This window comes from Gouania willdenowi, chromosome 4 (genome assembly GCF_900634775.1).
Source record: "Gouania willdenowi chromosome 4, fGouWil2.1, whole genome shotgun sequence".
Taxonomy (NCBI): Eukaryota; Metazoa; Chordata; class Actinopteri; order Blenniiformes; family Gobiesocidae; genus Gouania; species Gouania willdenowi.
The window spans coordinates 10,175,519-10,190,617 of NC_041047.1; the positions used below are offsets into that span (position 1 = coordinate 10,175,519).

The 15,099-nt window shown below is 37.6% G+C and overlaps 1 protein-coding gene across 20 annotated transcripts in view; it reads left to right on the plus strand.

Moving 5' to 3' along the window:
* dock7 (dedicator of cytokinesis 7) overlaps nt 1-15,099 on the plus strand; it is a 66,626-nt gene that overhangs the window by 26,063 nt on the left and 25,464 nt on the right. For 11 of the 20 annotated variants that reach the window (XR_003673933.1, XM_028445071.1, XM_028445064.1 and 8 more), the window contains exons 15-28: nt 2,832-2,949; nt 3,058-3,128; nt 4,270-4,408; nt 5,405-5,506; nt 5,749-5,835; nt 6,073-6,304; nt 6,454-6,618; nt 7,758-7,927; nt 9,780-9,872; nt 11,193-11,282; nt 12,872-12,967; nt 13,052-13,192; nt 13,307-13,420; nt 14,513-14,680. Coding sequence is in view for 17 of the 20 variants with exons in the window: in XM_028445071.1 (XP_028300872.1) it covers nt 2,832-2,949; nt 3,058-3,128; nt 4,270-4,408; nt 5,405-5,506; nt 5,749-5,835; nt 6,073-6,304; nt 6,454-6,618; nt 7,758-7,927; nt 9,780-9,872; nt 11,193-11,282; nt 12,872-12,967; nt 13,052-13,192; nt 13,307-13,420; nt 14,513-14,680 (1,786 nt within the window). In the remaining 3 variants the exon portion in view is untranslated. Of the gene's footprint in view, nt 1-2,831; nt 2,950-3,057; nt 3,129-4,269; nt 4,409-5,404; nt 5,507-5,748; nt 5,836-6,072; nt 6,305-6,453; nt 6,619-7,757; nt 7,928-9,779; nt 9,873-11,192; nt 11,283-12,384; nt 12,461-12,871; nt 12,968-13,051; nt 13,193-13,306; nt 13,421-14,512; nt 14,681-15,099 lie in introns of those variants that run through there. The other 9 variants (XM_028445075.1, XM_028445076.1, XM_028445077.1 and 6 more) reach the window with 4 other exon arrangements.

Consider the following 15,099-nt stretch of genomic DNA (forward strand, 5'->3'; position numbering starts at 1 on the left):
AGTCTGACTTCACTGGCTGTAGCACTTTCCAAGGTGTGATGCTCACCGCCTGCAGCCAAATTTAATTTAAAATAACATTTTATCATGGCTCTGAATTCCCTAAACAATCTGTGTTGTTATTATTTAACAAACATTTCTGTTTTTTTCCGTTTAAAATAAGTTACACGAGTGGCTAAGTTAGAAACTGCCTCCCAGCTGGAAAGTTCTCGGTTCACTTCCAGGTTTTGGTATTCCATGCAGAGTTTGCACATTCTCCCCGAGCTTCAAGGGTTGTCTGTGAGTTCCCCAATTTTCTGCAATCATCCCAGATCCTCCAAGTGTTTAGTTGTAATGCTCATTACTGAGTTCACACAGAAATATCCCCTTTACGGAGGAGTTAAATGGTTTGGAAAGTGTGTAGATATGGACTTGGTAAAGGATAAACATTTTTAAAACTAAACTTTTTGTAGTTTTTTTTTTCTTTTCTTGTTTTTCTTTAACCAAAAAATAATGATCTTCCCCTGACAAACTACACCAAATATATGAACCGCAACATTTTCTGTTTAGAGGAAAATATGTTAACCTATTTATTTGGAATTTTGACTAATCGAGAATAACTCAATATGCACTTTTCAAATTTAAATTAGGTATTATGTGGGACCTGCAGTAATACTAGGACTGTTATAGACCCACCCACCCCCCCAACTCATTAATTTTTAGATTATTAAGCACACCGTTTATATTGGACGGTGATTATGGGTCACAAAGCGGACCCTAAAAAACCTAATAAGAAAACCTGACCCAGCCTGAGCCCTACAGAACCTGGCCCCGGACCCGTCCGACCAGAATGAAGCCGATGTCTCTTTAAGCCCAAACCCGTTTCAACCCGACGGTATTCACGGCTGTTGTGAGTTATAAACATGACGAGCAGCTTCATGTGCCGATTATGGTTACCAAGTGGAGGATGCACACAGGCAACATCGGGGGCAGCGACGTGGCTTCAGGGTTCCTCGGTGTCCTTAGGTAAAGACGGGAGTATCGGAACAAGATAGACGGTGGGTTTATGTATGTGTTTTTCGGTTATACAGATTAAAAAGAGTTTAAAAACACAGGCACGCCTGGAAGTCTGTGTGCAACAATTATTACAACGGTACCCATTAAAAAAAAAGGAAAAAAACAACAGAAAAGCCCCCAACGCTGGTCGAAAAACACCGTAGGGGGCGACATCACACCATAGGAGAGAAAAATTACCCTACGCTCAACAGCACTGGCAAGAACTCTAATATATATATATATATATATATACAGTATGTGTATATATATAGATATATATCAGAGAAATACTTGCTTGATTTCATTGAAGAGTATAAAACATCTAGTATTCTTTACAAACTTTAAAAAATCTCAGTCATAAAATATTGAAAGAGTAAATTAATTGTTCATATCTTCCTCGCCCCACATACTATAAAGTTGCATGTGGTCACAACTATCTTTGTATACGCTGTACTTAGTGCAGGGAAGTTTGCTAGTTTTGCCCTCACAGATATTACTTATTAACCTCAAAAGAATCTGATGAAATGGACCAACCAGTCGGTCAATCTCCCTGCTATGTTTGTACGGAGTTACCTGCCTTTGCCACAGAAAAGTCCTTCTGGGGTCTATTCCAGTTCACATTCAGCTGCTCACTTAATGCTGTCAGTGTGATTCTGCAAACTCACTGGATAGAAGAACAAATAGATGAATACTCCCCTGATTCCCATGCTTTCCTTCTGGATTGTGGTCTCAGCTGTGCTTCCTGTGAGGCCACCCCCCACAGATTGACCCACGTCACTGCGGTTTGTCAGCGGATCTTTAGGTTATTCTGAACTTCTTAAATTAGAGCCTCTTTTCTGCTTCCCAAGCAAATGAAAACCCACCTTGTTGTAATGTGAAAATAGACACAGTTTGCTGACAATATATTCATACATTAGTTAAATTTCATGTGTATATATATATATATATATATATATATATATATATATATATACCATTATTCAGTTCTTTAAATCAATTAAAATCATCTGTGTTAGGGGAAGTTCTATCCATTTGTTTGTAAATTACTCTTCATAATTTTACAAAAATGCTGTGAATTTTCCTGAGTCTGCTGTCATTTACTTTACATCTGTGTTTTGATGATTAATTCAGATGTCTGTTACAGGATACCTGGAGTAAATTTTATTTGCAAACTCTTTCAGAAGATCCAACATTCAGTACATTGTATATGATTTTATTTATGATATATACAGTGGGGCAAAAAAGTATTTAGTCAGCCACCAGTTGTGCAAGTTCTTGCACTTAAAAAGATGAGAGATGCCTGTTATTTTCATCATAGGTATACCTCAAATATGAGATACAAAATAAAAAAAAAAAAAATCCAGAAAATCACATTGTAGGATTTTTAATGAATTAATTGGCAAATTCCTCGGTAAATTAGGTATTTGGTCACGTACAAACAAGCAAGATTTCTGGCTCTCACAAACCTGTAACTTCTTCTGTCCTAAGCTGATTTGATGCAATTAAAACTCACTACAGTTACCTTTAATTCATGCAGCCTGTGATGAGGCTTCATCTTAAAGCAGTTTGCAAATTCAACTTTCAGATAATATTTCAAAGATTCATTTTAATCTGCAGATGTACTTATGCAAAATATCAAAACCTTTCTCAAAAATATGTCGTCTTTTGTTTATTTTTATTTATTTATTTATTTATTTTTTTTTTTTTTTAGAAAATAAAAGTTTTTTTTCCGCTGCAAGTTGTTTATTTCTCCTTTTAAAGCATTTTCTTAATGTTGCCCGTGCTTCTCTAATTTCCAGGAACCTGCTGTATGTCAACCCACAAAGTCTGAACTTTGCCAATCGCCAAGGATCTGCCCGCAACATCACAGTCAAAGTGCAATTTATGAACGGAGAGGACCCGAACAATGCAATGCCGGTACGTATACAAATGTTCTTTCATGCTTATAAATCAACATTGTAATAGTGTGTACGACGAACAGCTTACCATATAAGTCAGACTTTAAGTTATTTTCATGTATCCCAGGTAATATTTGGAAAGTCAAGTTGTGCAGATTTCTCTAAAGAGGCCTACACTGCGGTGGTGTACCATAACAGGTGGGTGCATGTTTTATCTATCATTTAAATAATGTGCAAAGCATGCTGTGGGGTGTGTTTAAAAAAAAATATACATCATATGAATAAAAATATATTTTTAAGACTGGAAATGTTGCATCTTAATTCACAACAAAGCAAGAAACCAGTTGCACATCGATTCATCAACAGCTGCCACGTAACTTCAAAATGTATTGACAGAATAATGTATGCTTACATTAAATGTGAATTAAAAAATTCAAAGCTGAAAGTATTTCATAACATTAACTCAAAAAAAATTCTGTTTAAATACATTTAGTTTAAATTTAAACTTTTCGAGAAAGTCTGTTTATTTAAACTCTTAGAGGAGTGGTTACATGAACGTTTTTAAATTCTGAATTAATTATTTCGAATAAAATAATTCAGAATTAAAGTTTTCTGCTTTACATAGAAATAATAATTCCGAATTAAGGTTTACATGGAAAACACTTAATTCCGAATTAAGGTTTACATGGAAAACACTTAATTCCGAATTAAGTGTGTTTACATGGTCATTCTAAATCTTTTTAAAGAAGATTTCTCTTTCATTCTGAATTAAAGCTCTCATGTAAACATAGCCAATGTCTCAATGTGGAAAACACTGCTTTCTTTAACGTCCTTTTTTTATGGGGCTTTAAAGCAATGTGTTTGTTCTCATGAGAAAAAAGGGCCTCTCTGTGAGTCTTTTTAACCCTCCTGCTCTCCTCACTCAGAGGATTTATAGAGAGGCTGATGTAATTGTGTTTGTTAGTTTCTTGGCACCGGCTCGCAGAGAACATTTTCTCCATTGGACCATTAAAGAATGCAACTGAGGACACTAATAGTGTGTTATGTAATTTCTGAGTTTTATGTGACATAACATCTATGAAGATACTTGTTTGGCCATTTGGGCGAGTTCCAAGTTGTAAAGCTTGTGATAGAAGTGTAATTTGAATACAGTGGTTTTGAATAATAAGTTAAAAACTATAAAAATTTGTAAAGGATGTAGTCGTGGTATGTTAAATTATTACCGACCTGTTCTTGGTTTTTGTTTGATTGCTTTTGATATCATCTCTAATCAATCACTCAGTCCACTTCAAAGCACTTTGATGCCCAGCCCTTGTGTTGTCATTCCTGAATGCTACAGATCACCAGACTTCCATGATGAGATCAAGATCAAGTTGCCGGCCTCTCTGTCGGACCACCATCACATCCTTTTTACCTTTTACCACGTCAGCTGCCAGCAGAAGCAGAACACACCCCTGGAGACCCCCGTCGGGTACACGGTATGTCCGTCTAACGAAAAGGTGCATGGATTTAGTAAAAGCAAAATTAGGAATTTTTAAAAAAAAATACTAAATCAGGGGTTCTCAACCTTGTGGTCGGTGTTATGAGACACTGGGAGGGCGTCACCAGATGCCTTCAAGAAGAGCCCATTTTTGCTTAATTTTATCCTTTTTCTGGCACTGCACGAAAATTGCCATATTTGAACATATTTTTATCACTTTTTCTTGCCATATTTTTGTGACTTTACTCCAGTTTTCCATCAAATTTCAATGCCTTTCCTGCACATTTTTCTTCCACTTTCAAGAAGTTTTCGACACTTATCAACCCTTTCCACCACTTTTTCCGCCAAATGTCACATATGTTGACCCATTACTGTCACTTTTAACCTCTTTTCACCAGAGTTCATGCTTATTTTTTGCCAATTTAACCACATTCACCATTTGTCTTGCCCATTTTTTGCCAGTTAATTGTTCCTATTTTTTTGTCACTTTTAAGCCAATATTTATACTTTGAACCTTTTTTTTTTATCGCTTTTTCTGATCTTTTGCCCACTCTAACTTGCAACTTTTAACCAATTTCTGTGGTTTTTAAAATTCTATTTCACCACCTTTTCCACCATTTTTGGTCACTTTTAGCTTATTTTTGATTAAAACAAGGATTTACATCTTTAAGATGACTATATACTATGGCATATATAATAATAAACTTCCTGGATAACAGTGGATATTATTCAGAAAAACAAATAAATGTGGTTATCATAGATTCATAGAACAATAGACCATAATTTTTCTGACTTCATGGATGCCCCTAAATTATTTTGGATGATTGTGCATTATAATCCTTGTGGAGTAAAGTGTCCGGACTCTTTTCAGTCTTACTTTTTTGTATTTACAAATGTTTATTTATTAGTTTGTTACTATTGACGTTGTTTGAAAGCATTTATGTTATGTTTGATGTCTCATGCTCACTTTGTTCCTGTTGTTTTCATTCTCCAGTGGATCCCCATGTTGCAGAATGGTCGTCTTCGAACGGGACACTTCTGTCTGCCTGTATCACTTGAAAAGCCACCACAGTCCTATTCTGTCCTCTCCCCAGATGTACGACATTATTCAGTTTTTTCAAATCAAGCAAATTGTTTTTAAATTGTCCTAGTGGTTTGTTATTTATTGGTATAAATTGTCATCTGATAATTGTTGCTAATGTCCATTATAGGTCGGAGTAACTGTAATCCTTCTGATTGACAATTGCTATGCAACGGTTCATATAATATGTGGAGTTACACCGCATCGTTTACTTTTTTGCTACATGTCAGATTTAGCATGATATCTTTGTGTTTCAGGTTCCTCTTCCAGGGATGAAGTGGGTGGACAACCATCGAGGAGTTTTCAACGTTGAAGTGGTGGCTGTTTCAACCATTCACACACAGGTTGTAACAATTCACATGAGAACAAATTTAAACATTTTACCAGAGTGCTACACTTCACTATTGTACTAATACATTTCCCTTTATGCCTTAGAAAACTATTTAATTTAAAAACTATAATGGAAAATCTGTGATATTTGAAATACATTCAGAGGAAAAACTCTTTTTGCCCCAGCTAAGCTGTATTAGCAGTAATTCTGTTTCTCACCATTTCCTACTTCTACCTCTCTTCCTCCCCAGGACCAGTATCTGGATAAGTTCTTTGCTTTGGTCCATGCCCTGGATGAGCACATGTTTCCAGTCAGGATTGGAGACATGCGCATTAGTGAGAACAACCTTGAAGCTGAACTCAAGACCAGCATAGCAGCTCTTAACTCTTCCCAGTTGGAACCAGTGGTTCGATTCCTTCACCTTTTACTCGACAAGCTGGTGTTGCTTGCCGTGCGGCCGCCTGTCATTGCAGGTCAAATTGGTACGAGAGTCAAAAATTACCCACAAAAAAAATATGATGAATTTAAATCAGCTTTGAAGATGCTAAAGATCCAGTGTCATCCCTAAAGGTTCGGACTTTTATCTTCACTGTGCTGTCTTGTGTCTGTGTGCGTGCACGTGTGTGTTTAGTCAATCTTGGTCAGGCATCCTTCGAGGTCATGTCAGCCATTGTGAACCGACTACACAAGTACCTGGACACCAGCCAGGACATGCACGGTCGCAACTGCCTGCTGTCCTCCTACATCCATTACGTCTTCCGTTTGCCCAGCGCTGACCCCAACTCGCCATCGCCTGGTATTATACAGTCAATGTAGTTTTTATTGTATTCTTCAGTTTTTTATGTTACATTTTTTTCTTTTCCCCTCTTATTGTCACTTTGTGCCTTTGAACAAATATGTTGCTGTAATTAGTTTTGTTTTTTGTGTTTTTTTTTTTTATTCTTGCATCAATTTTGACTTGCATGCACAACACAGACCTCAACTCGTCTTTAGCAGGTAGATCCTCGACAGTACATGCTGTACATTTATGTACAAATCTTTTAACCCCTGAATCAGTGGTTCTGTAGTCAGGGATTCATGGCAGGTTGGGCATCACTGAAACGCTGGTATAATGTTTCGGGACATTTACCTAACTACACTCTAGCAGTGATTTAGATGTAAGCCCTTCCTGTGTTGTCAGCGAGTAAAGGTGAGTTTTCACAAGTGTGGTTTTTACATTAAACTTTCAATAGATGAGGAAAGTGAAGTATTTCCAAACCTATCCCCCAGCCTGTATCCCACACTCCGGTTACTCACAACCATAGCCTTGTCCAAATTGGGGCCGTAAGCGAGTTTGGATCCCTGGGCCCGTAACTCACTCCATCCCTAATGTATCATCGGTACAAACTGATCAAATAAAAACATGCATTTAACTTGACAACCCTTATTACTATTAAATAATGTACTGTCTGTAAGTGTAGATACAGTTATTTGCCTCTATGAAAAAAAAATCAAGCGTTAAAAGATAAATATTAAATAGAAATAATTTCAAACTGAAAAAATTAAAAACAAGTCATAAATAGAACTAAACATGCATGTGTGCCTTTTACAGCTATAGAGCAAATGGTTGGTTGTCATGTTTCATTTTGGACTGTGCACCCAATATGAAGCCTCAGTCAGTGACACTTTTTCCAACTTATCATGATTTTTTTTGTTTCTGTATTTTCCCTGCACTAGCAAGTTAGTACTGGTACATACTTTTCACTAGTTCATTAGTGCTGCTGCAAATGGCTTTACTAGCAGATATCTTACTTCTACTAGTTCCCTTGTAGACATGTTGGGTCCACCTTAGTAAAGGCAACAAAAAGGCTTGAACTGGTTTAAGCAGTGGGGCTGGGCGGCCCTGTACAATCCATTTACAGTGCAGTATTTTTCTGTCTTTGTGTGTCATCTCAGGCCCCGGAGGTTTGGGGGGCTCAGTTCACTATGCAACTATGGCTCGCTCCGCTGTCCGACCAGCCAGCCTCAACCTCAACCGCTCCCGTAGCCTCAGCAACAGTAACCCGGACATCTCTGGCACGCCAACCTCCCCCGACGATGAAGTCCGCTCCATCATTGGCAGCAAGGTACGGTCATACTGCACTGCAAAGGTTTAGTGGACTTTTGGTCAAAAAACAAATTTGTTTATAATAATATTCAGGTTTTTAGCACTAGACCTCACAAACATTGTAGGCCGCCATCGGTAATTTAAAAGAGGCCTAGAAATATAGGGTTTCGTTCCACCCCGGGGGGCACTACCTACTTTTTTTATATTTTTCATCAGAAATATATAGAGATTCCTTAGGAAAAAGTTAGGGAATTTTGCACGTTCAAACCTCAAATAAACCAAAAAATATACCAGTTTGAAATGTGTGATATACCTTAAGTTGCTATCTTAACATGATAAACATGGTAAGATTATCAAGAAAACTTCTTCTGCAGCATTAACATCCCAATTACTTCTCATTATGTTGTTCCAATTCAAACGTAATATTTGAGGTAAAATCTGAATAACAAATAGAATTAAGCCAAAATATAATGTATAAAAAAACACTTTTCAAAATAACACATTTAATGGTGAATCGTCAATTTGCATACTAGAGCAGTGATTATTGTAAACAAGATTTAATTTTAATTTATTCATATTAAATATATATGTCCTATATTACATTTATTATCATATACACATCACTAAATATCAAGATCACTGTCCTCAATATCCGATTCACATGAAACAATATCCTCAGTTGATCTCACATTGTCACAATGAACACATTTACATAGGTCAGTGCAGGCCAGGTCAGCCTTGTGCCAGACTTACACCCACAGTGGAGTGACCCCAAAATCTGTGGAGGAGCTGGATCTTTAGTCATCCATGATATGATGAGATCGCCATTATGACAATCCATCAAAAGCCGTCTGTACTGGGAGCATTTATAAAAGGATCCAATGCCCTCCTGTGGATTGCAGCTTGGTAGTTGTCACGCTTAAAGTGCATCTTTTATTGGAGGTAATGCCTGTTTGGAAAAAGCCTGGACACAGAACCTATTGTATCTGGAAAAATGAACATCTGATACATTTTCTCCATAAAGCTCACACACAAAACATTATATATATATATATATATATATAAATAAATAGTGCCCCGTTAGTCGGAAAGAAACTCAACGATACAGCTCATGTACAGCGGCCTATTGACCTTCATTGTATTTAAGATAAGTAGATGTATTCAGGGTTTCTTAACTTGCCTACGAGAGGCCTCTGTGTGCACAGTGACACAGGGCCCTTTTTATCTACATGTAAACTGTTTAGCTGATGCGTAAACATGAGCTTGGACATCTTATCTCCCTAACCGGCGTAACAGCAACCTGTCACACAGCGACGCATGCACAAAAAATGCATTGTGTGTGCAGGTTGTGGTAAGTATATACTGCCTTTAGTTGGGTCAAATCAGAAACAGATGTTCTGAAGTAGATTGTAAAGACAATATTGGCTAATAAAAACATCAGAGTTCTTTGTTGTCATCCTTTTTCTCTTGTATCATTTATGATATTTTCATTGAGCCATTTTTAAAGGATTGCAAAGCATATGAGCAATGAGTGAACAATGTGCTGTTTAAATGGTCTTGGTGTACTTGTAACCATGATATGATGAATGTTACCTTTGCTGCTGCCACTTTATTAAATGCCTCTACTCTTGACTCTGAGTGCAAACCCTAATTCAAAAGAGAAAAGGGGGAACTCCTCTTTGTGCTTTACTTTGCTGTGGTAATGGTTTGAAATTAACTGACGTTTTTGCTCCTTGGCATCTTCCCACAGTCCTGATCTTTGCAGCTTTGTAACTTGTCATTGTTGCTTCCCTCTTCCTTTCCCTGCGTGCTGCTTGCTTGTTCCCATTGCCCTTTGGCTGCCTTGTGTCCTCTGACCTTGGCATCCCCAGGGCTTAGACCGCTCCAACTCCTGGGTGCACACCATGGGCTGTAAGAGCGCCACCTGGGGATCCAGCCCTGGGTCGGCTCCAGAAACCATGCAGGTGGTTTGAGAAAAGCCCCCCGTCCTTCCACTTTACCTCACTAGAAAAAACCCATACGCACAACAAAAAGTATGCTGGGATATTTGAAGTTTTGGTTAATAAATTGTACTTTTGTGAATCCTAAAAATATTTAATCAAGTTTACCAGTAAATCTTTCTATCCTAATTGATTTCTAAGCTAAGTCTTGTGTCAAACTAATGGATTAAAAACCAAAACTTCAGAATCTTTCAGTGTTCTGATTAAACCAGTCTTCTCATAATACCATTGGGGTGTCGCATCGCTTCCATGACCCCTCTGCTGTCTCAGCCATTTTCATAATATTTATTGTTGCAACACTTTTCTCTTTTTGTAATGGGTTGTAACAGTAGTTACTTTCATCTCCTGTCTGATTCCAGCTTCTTAGATGACTGTTGGGATATTTGAGCGAAACAGTCATGTCACAAATCACTCCTTTCAACACTTTTCTGTGCTAACATTAATTAAAAATGTCCACATTTTGGTCATTTTTAATCATATCCTTCAGTCTCGTAAAGTAAACCCTGCATGACTTTCCACTAACCCTTAAATGGCTTTTTGTCCGTCTGTCCGATCATTGTCTTGTTTTCCATCTTCATGTGATTAATTGTCTGCAGTAATTTGCACTTTTTGATTTTCCTGAAGTAACCAAGACAATTTTTGGCATATTGTAATTAACTGAGATTATCATATTAAATTAGATTTACACCCATTTTCAGCATTAAATATTTAGATGATATTATGAATTTAAGGACCTAGCTAGTTCCCTCCTTTGTAACTTCAATATTGTGTTATTGTGAGAGATGCAGAGTGATTGTTCATGTGGTCAGTGACTTAAACCCTGTGAAGGTTTGACCTTCAAATGATTTCTATAAATGTTAATGTATTTGATATCTCAGTCTCGCTCAAAAAAGATTTGTTTATACATTTTGATTTCAGGGAGATTTAAGTGGTTTCCGAAAAACTGCACGTCAGATTAGAGCAATGATGTGAAATTAATAAGGATTGATTAAAAAGTGTCCTGACCGAACACACACTCTCACACTCTGCATCTCTACCATTATGATGTGACTGTTATTATGAGTGTCCTTTGTTTAATTGTCTTATCATCATGTAGGAAAATTGTGTGTAGCTTACCACAAAAGTGCATCATGTGCATGTGTGTGTGGGGAGTCCAGCACGACCTAGCACACACACGCACGTATGTGTGTGTGTGCTGAGGGAAAGGTGCAACCCCACGCCCCTGTTGTTGTTGTTGCTCCTCCACTAACCTTGCTGTCACCCTTCCATCCATCCCACCCGTAGGCCATGGAGCGCTGTGGCAATCGCATGTCTTCGCACACTGAGAGCGCCAGTTTCTTGCAAACTTTAACAGGACGGTTGCCCACAAAAAAGGTAGAGCCACCTGCACTGAGGGAGGAGCCAAACTGCCTATTATTCACCCCCTCACTTATATTGTCTGTGAATGTATGCCTTTGGATTTGTTCATGTTTTCCTGGAGTTTTGTTCATTGTTTTTTGTCTGCTTCTTAAGCTACTTTATAAGAATGTTGAAATGAAGTAACGCCAACATAGTAATATGGTATGTTAATCATTAAAGAAGTTTTTTTATTCTCTATATTTGTGCACTTGCTTGCATGAAACGGTCACTGGCATACAGTGTACATTTTAGGACATCCTCAGGTCTCAGAGTGAGGTATCAGGAGAACCTCTGTCATTTGTCAGACCAAATGGCCTCACTTGACAAACCAATTGGACTCATATCTCAGCAAAACCTCCATCAAACCAAACGCCATTAAATGACACAACCTCAGGCTTCAAAATAAAAGTCATCAGACTCAATGGCCTTGGGCCCTAAGACACATGACGTTGCATTTTGAAGAAACCGGAAATACACATTACGTCATCAATATGTGCTGCTTCAGATACGAGAGTATATATTTCAGGTTAAGATATATCAATGTTTCATTTAGATATGTATTTATTAATCAAACAGTACCTTGATCTATCTTAACTGTTAAAAAGAAAAGGAAATAACAGCTTTTCAACATACTTCTGATTCCTTCAAAATAAAATGCCATGTCGTGTTTTATGGACTGAGGCCGTTGAGTCTGATTACTTTTATTTTGAAGCCTGAGGCCGTGTCATTTGACAAATGAAGCCATTTCATCTGATGGACGTTTTGCTGAGACATGAGTACCTGATACCCCACTCTGAAACCTGAGGATATCCTACAATGTACACCGTACTGGCAATATGCAACACAGACAACAGATATTGTAAACATGCTCATATACATACTTTTTTGTTGGGTTGGACATCTGCATACAAAAACAACAACACGTTCCACTATATAAGGTTAACACATTTTACTCTGGAGCAGTGTTCATTGATCCAGAGTGGACGCACAGTCTTCACCTACCGTTAGATGGATAAGATTAACACAATATGCTAACATTACTATTTATTTATTTAATTCTGATATATTTGATTCACAGTTTTGGTGCATTTGCCATATTTCACCATGCTCCACTGTAAGGCCTGGGATTCAAACCAGTGACCCTCCAAACATGAGTTAAGGCCTACATGTCTATGATCACCATCATCATCATCTGAATGATAGCGGTAGCATTGTTTGCTAAGTTGTCACGTGTATTAAATCTCCACTGTATGATTTGTTTACTAATTTCCATTGCCAGTTTCAGGTGTTGAGTATTTGCATTGTTAATCTAATTTATCTTTCTTCTTAATGAAGTTGACTTTCAGGGTTAATTGTTTTATCTTATATTTAGCTTTCACAATTAAAAACTGCCATTAAGTTGTTAAAACCTCATTTTACCTTCATAGGAAAACTTATTTTGGGATCCTGTTTCTTTAAATAAGGACAAACGATTATTCATGTTGCATTTAAATTAATTTGCTGCTGTTCTGATATTTTCCTATCTTTCTCTTGTCTTTTAAACCTTTATTTATTTACATTTAAAGCTCTTTCATGAGGAGTTGGCCCTGCAGTGGGTGGTAAGCAGTGGAAGTGTTCGAGAGGGGGCGCTACAGCAGGCCTGGTTTTTCTTTGAGCTCATGGTAGGACATTGTTCGCTGCTTTCATTTAACTTGGCCTATAATTCATCGCAGCTGCTGATGCTTTGTCCTCCACCTCTACCACAGGTGAAGAGCATTATTCACCACCTTTACTTCACTGAGCGATTGGAGTCGCCTCGAAAGAACCGCTTTCCCGAACGCTTCATGGATGACATCACAGCCCTGGTCAGCACGATAGCTGGGGATATTGTTTCCCGCTTCCAAAAGGTGAATCCCAGAGTCAGTCAGTGCATATGTTTTTTAATAGATTTATTTTTTTTTTTTTAAAGATGTTCTATTTTCTGTTGTGAGAATAATAAACATTTCATTTTTTTCATTCAGGATCTGGAGCTGGTGGAGAGGCTGAACTCTAGCCTGGCTTTCTTCCTCAATGACCTGCTGTCAGTAATGGACCGAGGGTTCGTCTTCACTCTGATCAGATCATATTGGAAACAGGTTCGATTCCTTATTTATCTATTTTGATTTATTTTGTATTTAATGATACAGGTGAATGTAACTGAAACAGCAAGATTAGAGGTCCAGGTTTTTCTGTTTACGCTCACTGATTAGAATAGAAGCATATTTACGTTCATGTAAACATCTGAATTAGGGTGTCCCTATTTTGATTTCCAATAAAAAGGACGCTTGGGCTGACCTCGGCATACTTAAAGTACTTGACGTTAATCTACCTTATAATGGTAAAATATGGTGTAGCGGATAAATAGGTTTTAATTGTCCATAATGTTTAAAAATTAATTTAGCTCTTTATAACAAAGACTTTGAAAGTTTGCATCACAGTTCCATGCTGAACTTTATTCTGACTGTCTGTCTATGGAGACGGGAGTTGATGAGGTTTAGACCAGATGATAGAAAATTTACCTTAACTTCCTATAGGTTATATACCTGTATATATATATAGATAGATTAAATCCACCAGTATTTGGTCTCTTTCACTCTATCTTGGACTTAAGTCTTTCTCTTCTCTCTGTTGCGTCTGACGAATTCATCAAAACAAAGAGGTATCTTTATTGATTCCAGCACTTGTGAGTAGATTTACCGTAATGATACTGGCGGTAAAGATCAACTCTTTATCTTTTCGGAACCGCTGAAATTGCTCCGATAGAGCAAATATTAGCGGAGTTACAGTCATTTAAATTAACGTGTTCCCCTAGATGCGTTCAGGGTCCCTGGGAAACCCGGACATTTTGATGAATTTGTAAAATCCGGCCAGACGGTCCAGACATAACGTGAAAAGAGGACATGTCCGCGTAAATCCGGACATATATGGTCACCTTACTCTGAATATTTCCACAAAAGATGTAATGAGAGAAACGTCATTTAAATTTTGGAATTTTCCACTATTGCATCAGAATGGTTCACCAGCTCTGCTCATTCTAAATGTGAATCAATACATGACTTTGTTGATGGTTAGAGAGGCACACATTGGTATAGAGGTGTCCATTACATTACACCAAGGCAACTGTGGCTACAGAAGAAGCTTACCTTCACGTTATAAGATTTATTATTGTGGACTGTTATGCTTTCTAGGTGTCCACAAAGATCTACACTCTACAGAACCCAACCCTGGAATCTTTGAGACTTGACTTTTTGAGGATCGTGTGCAGTCACGAGCACTACGTCACCCTCAACCTGCCCTGCAGCCTGCTCACCCCACCCGCCTCTCCTTCCCCATCCGTGTCATCGGCCACTTCACAGGTCAGAAATAAACAAGAGACAGAGACATGCTGTAAAATGAATAACAATTAGTTACTACTATAAGTCACAGAAGCACAGGCTGACACTTACGGTACTTTAGAACAGAAACCCTGAGTGAAAAAGGATAAAGGGAAGTTTATTTTACCTTCTTCATATTAAAGATTCCCATTAATATACAGTATATATATTATTTTTTTTCAAACTCTGCAGAACAGTCCAGTGAGTGTGTATGAACATCTGAATGAAGCATTTTAATAGAGTGAAAAGTGATTAACTGTAAACTCATTTACATACACACAGTTTGAGATTGTTGTCCGGGGGGTCAGCAAAAAAAAAAAAAATTCAATATCTAGAATGTCTCAAGTTTCGCGTCACAAATAAGGAATGAAAACAAATGTACCAATGTAACTTTCTATTAT